Genomic DNA, 19283 nt, shown 5'->3' with positions numbered 1-19283 from the left:
ACATAGGTAGAGCCTAGAAAGGAAACTAGGAGGATCTGAATAAGGGCAGTTTAAGTAGAGTGGAGAAGAGATGATAGAATCAAGAAATATTTAGAAGGTAAAATCAGCAAGACTTGATTATTTGTTGAATATGAAAGGTAAGGAAAGAATCAAGGATAATTCATGTTTCTCATTTAAGTTTATTATGTATATTATGAAGTTTCCAAGTGAAATAGAGAATATGAGAGGGGGAACAAGTTTGGGTGGTAGGATGATGACATTGGTTTGAAGTATAGTGAGTTTAACTCCATAGAGACCTCAAGGTGAAGACACATGCAGGAGATGGCTGTATGGTTCTTAACCCAAGGAAACAGAGAGGTCTTCAGCTTGCAAAGTAGTAGTTAAAAAATAAGAAAAGCAGAGACTACCAATAAGTACTAAGGGCAAAATCCTTATGTATGTATGTATGTATGTATGTATGTATGTATGTATGTATGTATGTATTTATGCTAGTGTTCAAGGAACAGGAACAGAAAGATACACTCTTGTGCGGGAAACACCGAAAAACCAAAGATGGTGAAAGAGGAACCAGGAGAATGTGATACTGTAGATATCAAGGGTGTTTAGACTTTCAGGGAAGTGGTGGCTATGTCAAATGCAGTAGAGAAGTCAAATCAAAACAAGTACGTACCAAATCTTTACCAGTCTTCTTGCAGTCTTAATTAATTCCCTTCTTTCGACCCCACTTGTTATTGAACCATGTTGATTTCCTATTGGATTGAACTGCGTTGGCTTCAATTTTTATGGAGAAGTTTCCAATTATAGGGTGTTAACTGCTTCAGATGTGCCCCCCTCCTTCTTCCTTCACAAACTTGCCACCATGGCCATCCATTGTTTGCTCCTTCCCTCTAATATAAGGCGATTCAAAGCCAACTCTTAACATTAGTGCCCTTGATACCAAGAGTTGTCTATATTTTATTGTTTTCCCTTTTTAAGACTTTCTGGGGGTGCCTGGGTGGCTCAGTCGGTTAGGCGGCCGACTTCGGCTCAGGTCATGATCTTGCGGTCCGTGAGTTCAAGCCCCGCGTCGGGCTCTGTGCTGACAGCTCAGAGCCTGGAGCCTGTTTCGGATTCTGTGTCTCCCTCTCTCTGACCCTCCCCCGTTCATGCTCTGTCTCTCTCTGTCTCAAAAATAAATAAACGTTAAAAAAAAAAATTAAAAAAGTAAAAAAAAAAGACTTTCTGATCCCAGTATCCCCCCAAGATTTTTCTCAAAAAGGTTACCATTTGAAATTTTAGTGGAGGGGCAGAAGTGGAAAACAAATGACAAGTTGTTGAATATTGAATAGAAGATGGTGAAATATGAACAGAAACTACAAGTAGCAGTCACTGATGGAACTGAGAGGGAGATACTGCTCAGTTCTTCTACGCAGGGAAACGAAGGACACTTACAGGGATCAGAGTCAAGCACTATTCCAGAGGTATTTCATTTTGGAGCCACATGAAAAATATGTCTCCTCCCTATTTTTCTTCCTCTGCAGCATGCTGGTGATTAAGTCTTTACCGTAGAAATGAAAATGAACCAGTTTTCACAATGAAGAGTTGTAGAAACACCAGATTTCATTCATTTGTTCAATTATGCAAAAGTTAAAATCATGCAAAACTTTTTCTTAAATGTCAGCTATGTGCCATGCTTAGTGTTAGGTGCTAGGAATACAATGGGGAATAAAAACACATAGTTCTTGTTTTTGTGGAGTTCTGTGGTATAGTGATATGTTTTTTATTTCCTTGTTATATTTAACCTAATTTATATAACCCATTTTACTTTTTTTTCCCCTTTAGTATCCTCTTCTATGTGGACTGATTCTTATTCCCTGCTGGTGTTCTCTAGTTTGCCTAAGTAGAATTTACATGGGAATGCACTCCATTCTGGTAAGGAAAATTTGTGTTCATAGTGCTTTATTTTTCTCTGAAAATGACAGGCTATTTTATAGTTTCTAATCATTTTCAAACTTACAAGAAACCTGAGAAAATATTACTGTAAATCTTCTTTGTTTTGCAAAAAATATATATATTAACATATTGTTTTGTGAGCATTTAATGTAGTAATTGTATTTTTTAGAAACCGTTCCCAACAATCACAAATAACCAAGTATTATGTTCAGGATAAGGAATAAGGTTTCTCCCGTCTTCCAGTCTCCATTTGATTTTCCTTCTTATGGTCTTTTGTGCCTCTCCACCAGAGTCAAAGCAGCAATGTGAATATAGACATCAATGCGAGCTCTACTCAGTAGTGAACACCCACTGACTAGAAACAACATGAACTTAAACCGTCCTGGTGCCACTTGTATTTACATATTAAACTCTAGTTTTCTTCTTTTCCCCAACGGTACTTTAGGGCTTCCAACAGTTACTTTATTTTAAGAATGCTATTCAGTTTAAAAAGCACCAGCACAGGGACCCTCTACTCTTTAGCCACAACTACTCACCTCCCTTTCTCCCCTTCCCATTGACATTCTAGCTTGCACCATCTCATCACCAGAGGACTGTAACAGCTTCTGAATTAGTAGCCCTACTTCCAGTCTGACCACATTCCATACGGTGTCTAGCCTCCTGTTGTAGTTTACTTCCAAAGCACAAACATGACGCCATACTGAATGACTTGTTTCCTCAAATGTAATTGGTGTCTCTTACCTCCATACCTTTAGGAAAGTTGTAACTTCTGCTTGGAATACCCGTTTCCCTTTGTCTAGCTAACTATCCATTCTTCAGGATTCACAAAAAGTGTTCTTATCTCCTAAAAGCCTTGTTACATTCCCCATCTTGCCTTTCTCTAGACTGGCTAGATGACCTTTCTCCCAGAGCATCTTGAGCATAATTCTGGCACAACTACAACTTCTTTTTTCCTTATCTGTCACCCCCACTAGAAAATAAGCAACATAAGAAAAGTAACTCTATGTTCCCTCACTATCCCTTGCATCTAGTGTAGTGTCTCTTACTGCACTCTATGAACGTATTATGTATTTAGTAGATAAAGGATCAGAAAAAAGTGGAGAAATATGAACTAATTCATGTGATCAAAAAATTTATAACTGGCTATATCAAATTTTTCTTGTCCTTTGCAATAATTTAACACTTTTAGAATTTTCTGCTCATGAAAGTATCTAATTAGCTTGTTTCATAGCTGTAGAAATATTGGGTTTCTATTTCTTAACTTGGATTGCTTGCCTCCAGTAGCTGCCCCTTCACTAGTAAATTTCCACAAGTCCCAAATACTATTTTAATAAGCAAATTATTTGTGTTCAACTTTTTATAATTAATTGTATTAATACAAATTGTGAATTTACATATAATTTCCTTTCTGATTAATCTCTACTAATTTTATAAGCCTCGGTATCATTTAAAAAAATTTTTTTAGCATTTATTTATTTATTTTTTTTTTTTTAATTTTTTTTTTCAACGTTTATTTATTTTTGGGACAGAGAGAGACAGAGCATGAACGGGGGAGGGTCAGAGAGAGAGGGAGACACAGAATCGGAAACAGGCTCCAGGCTCTGAGCCATCAGCCCAGAGCGCGCCGCAGGGCTCGAACTCCCGGACCTCGAGATCGTGACCTGGCTGAAGTCGGACGCTTAACTGACTGCGCCACCCAGGCGCCCCTGCGTTTATTTATTTTGAGAGAGAGAGAGAAAGAGTGTGAGCAGGGGAGGGGGAGAGAGAGAGAGGGAGACACAGAATTCGAAGGAGGCTCCAGGCTCTGAGCTGTCAGCACAGAGCCCGACGCGGGGCTTGAACTCACAAACTGAGATCATGACTTGAGCTGAAGTTGGACACTTAACTGACTGAGCCACCCAGGCACCCCCAGTATCCGATTTTTATATCATATCTAGCATTTGTCACAAGAAAATGTTATCCATTTCTGTGCCTTGTTAATGATTCTCTTCCAACTACAAAAGTTAGTAATATTGCCCATGTAAAAGTTAGTAATATTGCTCCTAAAAATTTACCAAATGGTTATGTATCTTTGAGTGATAAAAAATGGATCCCTGATATTTCTGGAAGATAAAGCTATTAGATATTACCCTTAGGTTCATTATCATAATAAAAAGGGGAATAAGAATCTGATTATATTTAATATACTTTCTAAAAGATGTGCTTTTGGGGCTCCTGGGTGGCTCAGTTGGTTAAGTGTCTGACTCTTGGTTTCAGCTCAGGTCATGATCTCACAGTTCATGAGTTCAAGCCTCACATCGGGCTCCATGCTGACAGGACAGAGCCTGCTTGGAATTCTCTCTCTCCCTCTCTCTCTGCCCCTCCTCTGCTTGTTCTACTTATCTCTCTCAAAATGAATAAACTTTAAAAATTAAAAAAAAAATTAAAAATAATAAAAGATGTGTTCTTTAAAAACATGTTTAGTGGATTGATCAAACATTCAAGCTGAGTTCAGTTCAGTTTTTATATACTGGACTTCTGTTTTTGAATCAGCTGACCTAAAAACAATATTGATGTATTATTTTTCAAATCATGAGTCTGATAATCCTAGTCCTTTATTCAAAAACCTTCTTGTCCCATAGAATGTTTCATCAATTTTATTCAGACTAGCTACTGAATTTTATTGTGTAGTATTACAAATTTTTGTTTTCCTTTTATTTTTTATTTTATTTCTTTTTAAAAGTAAAATCATGAGTAATGTGCAGACGTTACAAACTATGATCCTGTGTTATAACCACAATTATTCCTAATAAGAAATACATTGCTTATTATTTGATAGTTGATGGATGAAACTATACCTATAATGAATCCCTCCCTTTCTTACATTATGGATCTAATATATTCCCACAATTTTCACTTTTTCCTATATTTTAATATTTCAGTAATTACCTTCATTTTGAATTATTTTCTATTTATTTATTTGAGAGAGAGAGAGAGGGGGAGGGAGGGAGAGGGGTGGGGGGGGCAGAAAGAGAGGGAGAGAATCACAAGCAGGCTCCATGCTGTCAGCACAGAGCTCTTCGTGGGGCTTGATCTCATGAAACTTGAGATCATGAACTGAGCTGAAATCAGGAGTCTGATGCTTGACTTCCTGAGCCACCCAGGTGCCCTTTTAACTATTTTCTTTTTTTTTTCAACGTTGTTTTTTTTTTGTTTTTTTTTTTTTTTTTGGACAGAGAGAGACAGAGCATGAACAGGCGAGGGGCAGAGAGAGAGGGAGACACAGAATCCGAAACAGGCTCCAGGCTCTGAGCCATCAGCCCAGAGCCCGACGCGGGGCTCGAACTCACGGACCGCGAGATTGTGACCTGGCTGAAGTCGGACGCTTAACCGACTGTGCCACCCAGGCGCCCCTTTTTAAATTTTTTTTTCAACGTTTTTTTTTTTTTTTTAATCTATTTTCTTGATCATAGTTTGTATCTTTACTATTTATTGTGAAATTAGTATGGAGCTATAGGCAGTGTATGCCCTACAAGTTGCTAATAGGTGCTTAGATACCTATTATTATTAAGTGGATGTCTTCATTAACACAAGAAGAGGCTTCTTGTGTTATTTATCATTTATTCTAAATGATTTATAATGAACACTTCATTCAGTATTTTCCATAAGTTCTGTATGTTTTTGTTACAACACAAAGAGCAACAGCTTAGTTTATTTTCAACATCCGCCTACTTTCCTAAATTGATTTTCTTACTTCCAAGACAAGTATAGAGGAGTTACTACATCTATTTATTTGTTATAAACCTAGCTCTCAAAATTTAAATTCATGGGGTGCCTGGGTAGCTCAGTCGGTTAAGTGTCCCACTCTTGGTTTCAGCTCAGGTCATGATCTCATAGTTCTTGGAATTGAGCCCCCCATCAGGCTCTGTGCTGACAGTATGGAGCCTGCTTGGGATTCTCTCCTCCCTTTCCCTGACCTTCCCTGGCTCACGTGTGTGGATGCAGTCTCTCTCTCTAAACAAATAAACTTAAAAAATATTAAATTCATAAAACCACAGGCCATTTTTTAAGTTACTGGACTGGGTACTTGTCAAACTACTGTTTTGTTTCTGTCTTAGTAAAATTATGAATATATTGTAAATCCATGTACCCAAAATTTTCCAAACAATTTTATGTGTCTATATGTGTAAAGTCTTTTTAGAAAGATATTATGAGATTATAAAGTAGTAAGTATACCTCAAACCCATTTTTATAAGAAGAAATAAAATCAAACCAACCATATACACACAAAAAAACCCCCAAAAATCCAAAAACATATTAGAGAGAAAGATCTAGAGCAATAAACATTGAGAGTTTTAATAGTAACTGTACCTGGGTAATAACTGCTTATTGGGGCACCTGGGTGACTCAGTCAGTTAAGCGTCCAACTTTGGCTCAGGTCATGATCTCATGATTTGTCTTTCAAGCCCTGCATTAGGCTCTGTGCTGACAGCTCAGAGCCTGAAGCCTGCTTCAGATTCTGTGTCTTCCTCTCTCTCTGCCCCTCCCCTGCTCACACTCTGTCTCTGTCGCTCAAAAATGAATAAAATGTAAAAAAAAAACACACCACCACCTACTTGTTATTATTTGTATTTTCTAGTTTTCCTATAATGACCGCGTATTAAATCTGAATTTTAATTAAAGGTAAATATTCCAAAATCTGTCCTTAATAGTGCACTTATAGTAGTGTATTAGCATGTTGAAATAAGAAGCAGGACACCTAAAATATGTTATAATTGAGGTGCCTAGTGGCTCAGTTGGTTGAGCGTCCAACTCTTGATTTTGGCTCAGGTCACGATCCCAGGGTCATGGGATCGAGCCCCCATGTCGATTCTCTCGATCTCATGAAGATTCTCTCTGCCTCTGCCCCTCTCCCCCATTTGTGTTTGTACTCTCTCTCTCAACATAAAATAAAATAAAATATTATAATTGAAAACACCCCAGCAACTCACTAGGATATCATAGGAGCCTGGAATTCTAATCTCAGCAAATCACCAGCCTCTCTATGTCTATTTCCTGATCGGAAGAAATGAAAAGGATAAAAGTTTAGACTTAATATGTAATAAATCTGTGTTGAATTTATGGTACTTGATACCTTCTTCCTTCCATAAATTTGATAACCTTGAATATTCCATTCAAATGTGTAATTATCTATTAACTTTGAGGGAATATTAAGTTACCTGTGATTAGTATCTAAAATTATGTGCTAAGGTTTTTTTTTTTAATTTGCTAATTTAAGTTCTTTTTGCTACCTTTAACATTAACTTTCCTTTATTACATACTTTGTGCTGTAATGCTTAAAACCACTTAGTATACATTTTAATGTCATACATTAAATTGATATCACAGTTATAGCTAGCATGTTTATGCCCTGAATTAATGCCTTCCTTCCTTCTGGTTCTGTTGCTTGGAAGTTCAGTTTGCCCTTACTGTTGTTTTAAGTTTATTTATTTATTTTGAGAGAGAGCAAGCAGGGGAGGGGCAGAGAGAGAGAATCCCAAGCGGGCTCTGCACTGACAGGAGAGCCCGACATGGGGCTCGAACTCATGAACTACGAGATCATGATCTGAGCCCAAACCAAGAGTCAGATGCTTAACCAACTGAGACACCTAGGTGCCTCAGTTTGTCCTCACTATTCAGGATAATATAAATAACTAATAATCAGAAAGGGAGGTAAATTTGTATAGAGTCTTGAAACAATCTAGTTTAATATTCATGGAGCTCTACAAAAAAAATTGAGGACAACAAATTTTGGATATTTTGTGTCATACCGAAATATATTTCTAGAATTATAATTGTTTTGAATTATTTTTAAGAATTCTTAACGTGATCAAATGTAGGGGCACCTGGCTGGCTCAGAGAAGTGTTACTCTTGATCTCAGGGTTGTGAGTTCAAGCCCCATTTTGGGTGTAGAGATTACTTAAAGAATAAATTAAAACTTAAAAAATATAGGGGGTGCCTGGGTGGCTCATTTGGTTAGGCGTCCAACTCGATTTCGGCTTGGGTCAAGTTCTCACACTTCTTGAGATCAAGCCCCACATTGGGCTCTGTGCTGACAGTGCAGAGCCTGCTTGGTATTCTAAATCCCAATAAAGAAATAAACATGAAAAAACTTTAAAAAGTGGTCAAATGTAGGAATGTCTTTAAAAGTCATTTAATTGATTAAGTTTTTCATTTTCTAAAGTACTATAAGCGGGCGCCTGGGTGGCTCAGTTGGTTAAGCGTCCGACTTTAGCTCAGGTCATGATCTCATGGTCCGTGAGTTCGAGCTCCACGTTGGGCTCTGTGGTGACAGCTCAGGGCCTGGAGCCTGTTTCAGATTCTGTGTTTCCCTCTCTCTCTGACCCTCCCCCGTTTATGCTTTGTCTCTCTCTGTCTCAAAAATAAACATTAAAATAAATAAAGTACTATAAGCATTTTATAGGAATGAACATCTACTTATAAGAAAAAACTATAAAAAAACCCAGCTAACTTCAGAGCTATTAACCCTTCCTTTCACTTAACTTTACAGTAAATTTATTACATATGGTTTTATGTAAATAACATCAGTTGTCATTTAAAACTTCTAACTTGGTACACATTCTGAGAATTACAAGGCTCAGACATTTCCACATTAGCATGTTCTGAAAGTTTTTGAATCAATCATGAAATTTATTTTTTTTAATGTTAAACAAAACATTTTTGAGATGCAGGGGGGAGGGGCAGAAGGAAAGGGGGACAGAGGATCCAAAGCAGGCTCTGTGCTAACAGCAGTGAACTGCATTTGAGGCGTGAACTCATAGACCGTGAGATCATGACCTGAGCCAAAGTCGGATGCTCAATGAACTGAGCCACCCAGGTGCCCTATCATGAAATTTAAATAAGAAATAAAGCAACAGCTTCTATTCTGATAGCCAAAATTCTGTAGTTCTTTCACGAGATCTGTGCCTTTAGTTACATCGTAGGGAAGAAAGGGTAGGATAGCAACCAAAGGACTATAGCCTCATAAAAGTGTAATTCTATGGAAATTAGTGATCTGAAATATGAAGAATAGAGGTCTGACAGTCATAATTTGAGGTCTCCATATCCACAAGTATGGTCAGAATTTGGGCCACTTTTGGAATCTTTGAGTAACTGCAGTAAAATTCAATTAATGAAAATTCTTAGGTAACTTTTAGTATGTACCTGAGTTTTCATGGAAGACCTCATGTTAAAAAAATTTGAAAATTTAGTTTTTCACTCCAGTATATAATTCCTAATGCTGAATATTCATTTTTTTTCAACAAAATATATTGAGCACCTTTAATCCATCAGATTAAATACTTAGGTCTATGACATTAGTCCAGTTTTCTTTATTTAAAAACTGGCCAGGGGCACCTGGGTGACTCAGTCAGTTAACCGTCCAACTCGTGATTTCGGCCAAGGTCATGATCTCATGGTTTGTGGGCTCAAGCCCCACTGCGCTGACAGCATGGAGCCTGGTTGGCCTTTTCTGTCGCCCTCTTTTCCTCTCCCAAAATAAATAAATAAACATTAAAATAAGATAACATAAAATAAAACAAAAAAATGGCTAATGTAACCATAAATTTTTATTAAATTTGAACACTCCTTGAAATGGGAAAAAAAAGGCATTTTTAGTATTTATTCTGGGGACAACAGAGGAGAGCAAAATGAGATTGTTCCAGGGAAGCCATATCAGGGTGTTTGTGAGGATCAAATATGACACTAAATGTAAAGTATTAGATTAGAACAGTGTTTTCAGTGTAGAGACTGTTATTCCCTGAAAATGTCTTTAGCCTAAATTGAAGAAATTATGTTTCATCTATTTCTTATACAGAGTTCTTATCAAGCAGGATTATATAGTCAATATGATGAATCTAAAGAATTTCTCTGTCTCAGTTTAACTAAACAAATATTTATTGCCTACTTACTGTGTGCCAGCCATTGGGTATATATGTATAAATAAGATAAAGACTTTGCTTTTGAGAGATCACTGTCTAAATAGGTAATATGTAATGTAAATATGTAATGCAGTGGTTCCTCAACTGGAGCTGCACAACAGAATCACTGGGGAGTTTTAAAATTTTTATCTTTTAAAAAAAATACTTTTTAACATTTTTATTTATTTTTGAGAGACAATGCGAGTGGAGGAGGGGGCAGAGAGAGAGACACAGAATCCGAAGCAGGCTCCAGGCTCTGAGTTGTCAGCACAGAGCCCGACATGGGGCTCAAACTCACACGAATGGTGAGATCATGACCTAAGCCGAAACTTAACCGATGGAGCCACTCAGATGCCTCTGGGGAGCTCTTTTTTTTCTTTATTTCTTTTTTTTAGAAAGAAGTTGATGCCCAGGGTGCCTGGGTGGCTCAGTTGGTTAGGTCATGATCACTGTTCACTGAGTTCAAGCCCCACATTGGGCTCTGTGCTGACAGTGTGGAGCCTACTTGGGATTCTCTTTCTCCCTCCCTCACTGCCCCTCCACTGCTTGCTTGTTCTCTCTCTTTGTCTCTCTCTCTCTCTCTCTCTCTCTCTCTCAAAAATAAATATACATTAAAAAAAAAAATTGATGCCCTACTCGCACTTCAATTCAGTTAAATCAGAATCTCTGAGGATTGGCCCAGGCATCAATATTTATAAAGTTCTTTAGTGACTTCTAAAGGGCACAGAGGTGGGGCGCCTGGGTGGCGCAGTCGGTTGGGCGTCCGACTTCAGCCAGGTCACGATCTCGCGGTCCGTGAGTTCGAGCCCCGCGTCGGGCTCTGGGCTGATGGCTCAGAGCCTGGAGCCTGCTTCCGATTCTGTGTCTCCCTCTCTCTCTGCCCCTCCCCCGTTCATGCTCTGTCTCTCTCTGTCCCAAAAATAAATAAACGTTAAAAAAAAAAAAAAATTTAAAGGGCACAGAGGTTGTGAATCTTTGGTTTTCTAATAGAAATAGAAAGCAAAAAATGGAAAACAATGTGGTAACTTTTGTAGCAGATGCTATTGAGGTAAAGAGGAGGGAATTCCTTATTATGGGGTAGGAGAAGAGAAAGTTTATGGAGAAGAGAGGTGCCTGAGCAGAATCTCAAAGGATATGTAATGGTTTTCCTAAAATAGAGGAGGAAAGATAATTCCAAGATGAGAGAAATAGTCTAAAATTCATTATGGGACCTGGCATTGAAGCGTTTTGTGTTTAAGATTCTTTTTATTAAGTAATTTCTATACCCATTGTGGGGCTCGAACTTAGAACTCCGAGATCAAGAGTCATATATGCTCTACTGCCTGAGCCAGCCAGGGGCCCCTGGCATTGAAGTGTTAGGATAGGCAGAAGCCAGATATGAAATGCTTTATATGCCTTCTAAGAAGTTTGAATACACAAGTGATATTGCTTTAGTTCACAATTTGATAAACATTTTGTTAATTGCTTATATTTTTCTTCGACCTACTATGAAAGCAGTCACTTACATAAAGAGAACACAATTGCTTTTAAATAATCTCATTTCATATTTTTAGAATTGGAAAATAACAGGAAAAACTTGTTCTATATAGAAATAAATTTTTAAAATGTTTTTTTAATGATGCCTGTAATGTAATTGTTGAAAAACAGAGTAGAGATTCACTTACAAGTAATTTAGTAGATTTTGTTAGAATAGATTCATGTAAGGGATTCATTTATTCGTCCAATAAATATTTGAGTGTCTGCAATGTGATACGCTTCCCAGGAAGGTGGTGGTTAAAGAACTTAAATTCTTCAAAATTTTTAGCTGCACATTCAGTTCTTACTCTCTTTAGGAATTGTCTGTACCTTCAGCCCTTCTTCTATTCCACAGTATTCTGATTTAGAATTTTACATAGTTTAGAACAGTGCATTGTACTGTTAACTTCGCTAATCCATGACAAAGTCATTGAACTTCTGCACAATGAGGACAATGGCAAGAGTTTGAGGATATACTGAAGTCTTAAATGTAGAAGGCAAACTTAAAAACTTTTTGAATAGTATACCTTTATGATTTTGTGGCAGAGAGCGCTTTCTAAAACAAGATACAATGATAAATATGACTACATTAAATTTAGAACTTCTCTTCACTAAAAGGTGCCATAAAGAAAATGAAAAGGCAAGCTACAAAATCCAAAAAAGATGTTTATAGAACATGTTATTGATAAGAGATTTTATTGATAGAGGACTTATATATGAATACCATATGAAAAAAATCATGTAAATCAACAAGGAAAAAAATCTAAAAGAATGGTTACAAAAAGACACAAATATACATTACAGAGAAAAGGAATAACTCATAATCTTATAAAAAAAATCAGGAAAATGCAATTTAAACATCAAGAAATGCAGAACTGATGGGATGTAAATTTTTATGAACATTTTGGAAATTTTTAATCTTATAAAATGGAACATGCACATACCCTATGATTCTGCCATTCTGTTTCTAGGAAACTCTGCCCACACCAGGCAACATTGAAACAAAAAAAATGGTTGCACTGGTTATAATATTCCTGGTTGGTTTAAGAAGAGATACAAATTAAGAAAGCACTCAAGCTCAACCATAGCCAATAAACTAATCCAAAACCTATGAACAACTTAAATGACCACCAGTGGAATAATGAATAAGTAAACTGTATAATCACACAGCGAAGTATTACACAGTTGGGAAAGTGAATGACCTACAACTACATATAAGGAATGAATCTTGAACTGTGCACTATATAACATTTTTATAAGCTCAGAAAGAAGCAAAACTAGATCATTTTTTGTTTGTTTGGAGATATGTGATGAAAGCTTTTAACAAGTGCAGTAGAACCTTGGTTTGTGAGCATAATTTGTTCCAGAAACATGCTTGTAATCTGAAGCACTCGTATATCAAAGCAAATTTCAAGAACCATTGGCTCAGTTATGATCATGTGACATTCGGCATCATGTACTACTTGTATTGCAGGACATCACTCTATCAAATTAAAATTTATTAGAAATGTTTGAACACTTGCAGAACAAGTTATTCACAACCAAGGTTTTACTGTATTTATTCAGCCAAAACTCAGGTTTATAATTGCCTTTGTGGAGGATACAGAGTGATAGAGTTGGGAGACAGCATACAAAAGATTCAAAGTACTGGTAATATTATTATCTTTTTTGCGGCAGTGATTTCATAGATATGAATTTTATAACTTCATACACACTCTACGTATCTTTTTCTATGTATCAGTTATTACCTAATAAAAATTTTAAGACAGAAAAACATTAGGCAACTACAGTTGACCCTTTAACAACATGGATTTGAGTTGCATGGGTCTACTTATATGCAGATTTTTTATAGTACTGAATGTCTTTTCTCTTATGATTTCCTTAACATTTTTATTTCTCTTTACTTTCTCTTTACTCTTTTATTTCTCTTACTTTACTGTAAGAATACAGTATATAACATGTATAGCATTAATTATATGTGTTAGTTGATGTTTAGTTATTGGTAAGGCTTCAGGTCAGTAGTAGGCTATTAGTAGTTGAGTTTTTGGGGGAGTCAAAGTTATATATGAGTTTTTTTACTGTATGTGGGGTGGCCACCCCAATCCTCACATTGTTTAAGGGTCAGCTGTGTAATTTCCCAGAAATCAAAACTACACATGGGGCACCTGGATGACTCTGCGTTGGGCTCCACACTGCAGGTGCAGAGCCTGCTAGGGATTCACTCTCTCCACATCTCTTTCTGCCCCTGCGCTGCTTGCATTCTCTCTCCTTTAAAAAAAAAAAAAAATTAACGTTTATTCATTTTTTGAGAGACAGAGACAGAGCGTGAGCAAGGGAGGGACAGAGAGAGAGGGAGACAGAGAATCCGAAGCAGGCTCCAGGCTCTGAGCTGTCTGCACAGAGCCTGACACGGGGCTCGAACTCACAAACTGTGAGATCATGACCTGAGCTGAAGTCAGACGCTTAACCCACTGAGCCACCTAGGCGCCCCCACTCTCTCTCCTAAATAAAATAAATAATTTTTTAAAAAAGTTAAAAAAAACTACACAATTTAGACAGAGTTTATTGTTAAGGATTTAAATATAAATCTTATATAGTATATATGTAGTTAGTTTATAAAAAGGTAGAATTATGAAAACATAGCTTTTAAATGTTTATTTTGAGAGAGAGGGCATGCATGCACATGCATGAGCACAAGCAGGCAAGGGGTAAAGAGAGAGGGAGAGAGAGAATCCCAAGCAAGCTGTGCACTGTCAGCACAGAGCCCGACATAGGGCTTGATCACATGAACCATGAGATCCGGGCCTGAACCGAAGTCAAGAGTTAGATGCGCAAATGAGTGGGCCACCCAGGCGCCCCAAAAACATAATACTTTCATTATTACCATCAAATTAATCTTTTTATTATCACTAAATGTTTAGTATTTATTATATGGTCAGTAAAGTTTGAAAATGTGACATCTAAAGAATCTGTATTAAGATTTAAAATGTGAAATATATGTTTTTAAATGTCAAAAATAGTATTATGCTGAACAACTTTACTTTTCTCTTCTCCCAGGATATTATTGCTGGATTCCTATATACCATTTTAATCTTAGCTATCTTCTATCCGTTTGTGGACCTGATTGACGACTTCAACCAAACTCACAAATATGCTCCATTAATCATCATCGGGCTTCATTTAGCCTTGGGGATCTTTTCTTTCACTCTTGACACCTGGAGTACATCCCGAGGAGACACAGCTGAGATTCTAGGAAGTGGTGCTGGAATTGCATGTGGATCTCATGTTAGCCATAACGTGGGTCTAATGTTAGATCCTTCTCTGGATATACTACCATTAGCTCTGCCCCCCATTACCGTGACTATGTTTGGAAAAGCCATACTGCGGATCCTCATCGGGATGGTATTTGTACTAATAGTCAGAGATATAATGAAAAGGATCACCATTCCTTTAGCCTGTAAAATCTTCAGTATACCATGTGATGATATTCGAAAAGCAAGACAACACATGGAAGTTGAACTTCCTTATCGGTATATTACCTATGGAATGGTTGGTTTCTCTATCACATTTTTGGTTCCTTATCTATTTTTCTTTATTGGTATCTCTTGATGCAGAAATACTGTTTATAAGAAAGGAGGGTATCAGTTACTGATATCTAAAAATATATCCTAGTTAAAAGCCAAATCAGAGTTAGGCTTTTGCAGGAATTTAACTTAAATAATTATTTAAGTAAATTCGTAAGAGTCAGTGCATTTTATCATTGCACATCCAGATATTGTTTTAGGTGAGCTGAGCTATTTCAACACTGAGAAAATGATAAGTATCCATTTAGAATGTTCATGTAATGTTTGGAGAGTTTTATGCTGTTATGAATTCGAGTTATATATAATATATATTAAGATACATAATGTACAATTATGTATCTAATGTATGTTATATATGAAATAATATACCTAAGTTATTTTAAACTGTGGGGCTGTATTATAAAATCAATAATAATATGCAAACAGTGTGCCGGTATATTTGGATTTAGTACAGGCACGTTGTTATTAACAGATATATTTAACATTTATTTACTATGGGAACCATTTCCTAATTGAATTGCGTAATTACTAGACCAGAATTCATATGCCACCACATAATGTTTTACTGCCTCTTTTTACACTGCCGTCACCTTTCATGTTACCCATGATGTTGAGCATGGGAGGCATTTTTAATGGACCAAATTTTCAGAAAAATTAGGGTTTTTTTTTTTTTTCAATTCTGTACACTGTGTTGAATGTACTTTATTTGCAGTTGTTCTGGACATCAGTTTAATAATTCAGGTACTGAATTTTATTGCTTGCTAATTGTGCCTTTCTGTTGCAATTAAGAAATGCCATGTATACTGTGATACAAAAATAAGATACTATCTTTATCTTAAGTTACATATAATCAGGCAAATGTTTTAAAAATACATGTCAAACTAACAGGGCTAGAAGCAAGCCACCCTCAATTCTTTAGCCTTTGTTTGGAAAGAAATGTGGAATGGGTTAAACTTTCTCACTAATTTATTGGGTAGCTAAATGGATAAGTATTTCCATTTTTGTAGGTATTTTTCTGTGCATTGTAAGTTTTAGGAACAAGATATATTTTTTGTACATTGTCTTGATTGTTTATACTGCAGGTAGATACTTCCAATGAATGGAAATGTAATTGAAATTTATAGATGGGACAATGCACACACTTAATTTATAAACAAACCGTTTTTCTAAATTATTTGGAAAGGATTGGATTTAGCAGTGTTAACTTTTAATACCCATTTATTAGCTACTTAAGGTAAATTATAAAATCTGAAAGTATCAGTATTTTAGATCCTATTATTTTTTCAATTTTTATTATTTTCACAGTGGAAAATTTGGGTATTAAACTATTCTTTCTTCTGTCTGTGCCTTTATATTTTGAAGTGTAATTGTAATTAGGTTAACATTAAGTTTATTTGTAGTAAGTTTTTCTTAAGAGAATTAACTTTCCATATAAATGAGCATCAGGTATGGAATTACTGACTTTAGTGCAATATCTGTCTGATTATCCAGAAGTATCACTTAAGATGTTTCTATTTTGGACAGCATAACTATTTGAACTCATATTTTTATAATTCCGATTGAGAATTTAGGGACATGGTAATTTTTACCAACATTGAATATGATAATTTTAAGTAAAACAACTAAATTTGGGACCTTTAGCTGTTAGTAGGAAACTGAGGCACTTAGGAACATATCGGTACGTTGGAAAATGTGCAAAGAACTTTTCTTTCAAAATGTGTTTAATGAATTGAATTTTAGGAACTATTTCCCATAATTTGGGTCTATGCTATCTTATTAATTTTTATATCTAGCTTAAAAGGTATTTGAAAATATTCCATTTCTTTGTGATTTATTATTTTCTGTCCTATGGTATCTCCATGCTAAATGTATTTTAAAATAAAAGCCAAATTCAGAATTGAAGAGTATTTTGTTTTGTTTACCTTCTTTGCATTTGTTCTCTGTATTATCTGATATTTATAAAATATATTTAGGATTTTCATTCTAGCAGGCTTTTCCTCTGAAGCATCTTATTCAAAACCAGAGTTCTGTTTTCAGTAATAGAAGATATCAAAGAAATTCCTCAGGGTTCAAACTGCCTTTGGGCTCCAATTGTGATCATTCTGACATTGTACTTTTAGTAAAAAGTTTCATAATATTAAGAAACATGAATAAAATGTTTCAGCAGAATCTGTGGCCAATGGTATTATAGGTAGTTGACTGCCAATTCATCGTCTCAGGCATTAGACACAGTATTAGGAACAGGTTTTTGTTTTTGTTAATGTTTATTTTTGAGAGACAGGGAGAGAACAGGGGAGGGGCTGAGGGAGAGAAGGAGACACAGAATTCGAAGCAGGCTCCAGGCCCTGAGCTGTCAGCACAGAGCCTGATGCAGGGCTCGAACCCATGAACTGTGATATCATGACCTGAGCTGAGGTGGGAGGTTTAACTGACTGAGCCACCCAGGTGCTCCAGGAACAGGGTTTTTTTGTTTTGTTTTGTTTTAATGTTTATTTATTTTGAGAGAGAGAGTGAGTGAGTGTGTGCTAGCTGGCAAGGAGCAAAGAAAGAATCCCAAGCAGGATCCATGCTGTCATCTCAGAGCTGGACGTGGGGTTTGATCTCATGAACAGGAGATCACGACAGGAGTGGAAACCAAGAGTTGGACGCTTAACCAGCTGAGCCACCCAGGTACCCCAGGAATAGGTATTTTTTCAAGCTGAATTAACATATGGACATTTCATTTTGTAACTTTAAAATGCTGTGATATGTCAACTGCAAAACCTAGGTCTGCCAGAAACTCATTATAAGACCTAATGTAAAACAATGTGACTACAGTAGATTTGTATAATTATTTTTATTTACTAGCTTCCTTTATAATCTTTAGTAAATGTGTCTTTCAAACGCAACAAAAATTCAGTGATAGGAGTATAATTTAAAAGAAAATTTTCATAAAATATTCCCTAAGGAGGAGTAAATACTAGAATGTTTTAATTTTGAATATATGATCACATAATTTTATACTGCAAAGATTTTTTATTAGCAAAACAATTTCATTCTTGTTAACAAGGTTTTCACTAGATTTAAAAATCTGTTTAATTTGGACATGAGTAAGGACCAATTTTTAAAATTCAACTTAAAAGTTGAATTAGTTTTTCTGAAGGGAGTTTTTATTGTTTGCTAAAGAGATTTTTTTGGAAAGGGAACAAGCAATATTTTGAGAAGAGTACTGTAACCGGACATAGTGGATGGTACCATGCAGGATATTTTGTCAGATTTTGGTCATGTTCTTCCAGTTTCTTCTGTAGTGTACTTAAGTTAAAAAGAAAAAAAAAAAAAACCTCTTTACACAGTTAAATTTTAATTGTGGTTACATAAGCTGCAAATAGCACAATAAAAATAAATTTTAACACGCTAACTGTAAAGGACATTTTAGAAAACTCTCCATTTTTAAGCCCACTACACATCTTTATAAACAAAGCATGCCCTGCTTATAAGACAGGAGGGAGAATTCAAAGAAAAATTAGAAGAAACATTTAAAAAAAAATGTTTCCAGAAATAAACACTAATTTGTTAATTTCAACTAGCAGGTATTTTATAAATTTGTCTTTTTCCTTTCATCATCTTTAGTCGGTGCATTTTTTTAAAATGTTTATTTATTTTTGAGAGAGAGAGAGAGAGCGCAAGCGCAAGTTGGGGAGGGGCAGAGAGAGAGGGAGACAGTAAATCCGAAGCAGGCTCCAGGCTCTGAGCTGTCAGCCCAGAGCCCGATGCGGGGCTTGAACCCACAAGCTGTGAGATCATGACCTGAGCCAAAGTCGGAAGCCTAACCAACTGAGCCACCCATGCACCCCTAGTCTTGGTGCATTTTCCACCATTTAAAACAGCCCAGCACCTAGCACTGCAAGCAACAGGATATGACAGAATATGTTTGTATTTTAGGAGGTTCCCCCCATTTTCTGAAAGCCAAATGAATTGTGAAATTGCTTTGTGACCCATACTAACCAATTATATCATGATGTCTACAACATTGTTAGGTTTATGTCACCAAGCCCATTATCTCAGGTTTTAAAATTTCATACACTTACCTTACCTATTATGCTATTTGCAGTATTTGATTTAATACATGTTTTCAAAGTTTTTGTTACATAATGACCTTTTCTTAGGAGATATAAAATGGATTCTTTTAAAAAAAATTACCACAGGGGCACCTGGGTGGCTCAGTCAGTTAAGCACCGACTCTTGGTTTCAGCTCAGGTCATGATCTCACGGTTGGTGAGTTTGAGCCCTGCATCAGGCTCTGTGCTGACAGTGAGGAGTTTGCTTGGGATTCTC

General features: G+C 36.3%; 1 protein-coding gene across 1 annotated transcript in view; it reads left to right on the top strand.

The window, feature by feature from the left end:
* The window catches only part of SGPP1 (sphingosine-1-phosphate phosphatase 1), a 36364-nt gene extending 19516 nt beyond the window's left edge, over positions 1-16848 (top strand). The window contains exons 2-3 of the mRNA XM_047864276.1: positions 1822-1911; positions 14443-16848. Coding sequence (XP_047720232.1) covers positions 1822-1911; positions 14443-14994 — 642 coding nt within the window. The 3' untranslated portion in view covers positions 14995-16848. The remainder of the gene's footprint in view (positions 1-1821; positions 1912-14442) is intronic.
* Positions 16849-19283: the final 2435 nt, after the last annotated feature.

Source organism: Prionailurus viverrinus, chromosome B3, assembly GCF_022837055.1.
Source record: "Prionailurus viverrinus isolate Anna chromosome B3, UM_Priviv_1.0, whole genome shotgun sequence".
Classification (NCBI taxonomy): domain Eukaryota; kingdom Metazoa; phylum Chordata; class Mammalia; order Carnivora; family Felidae; genus Prionailurus; species Prionailurus viverrinus.
The sequence above is the reverse complement of the archived record's forward strand: the minus strand, read 5'-3'. Positions and strand labels throughout refer to the sequence as shown.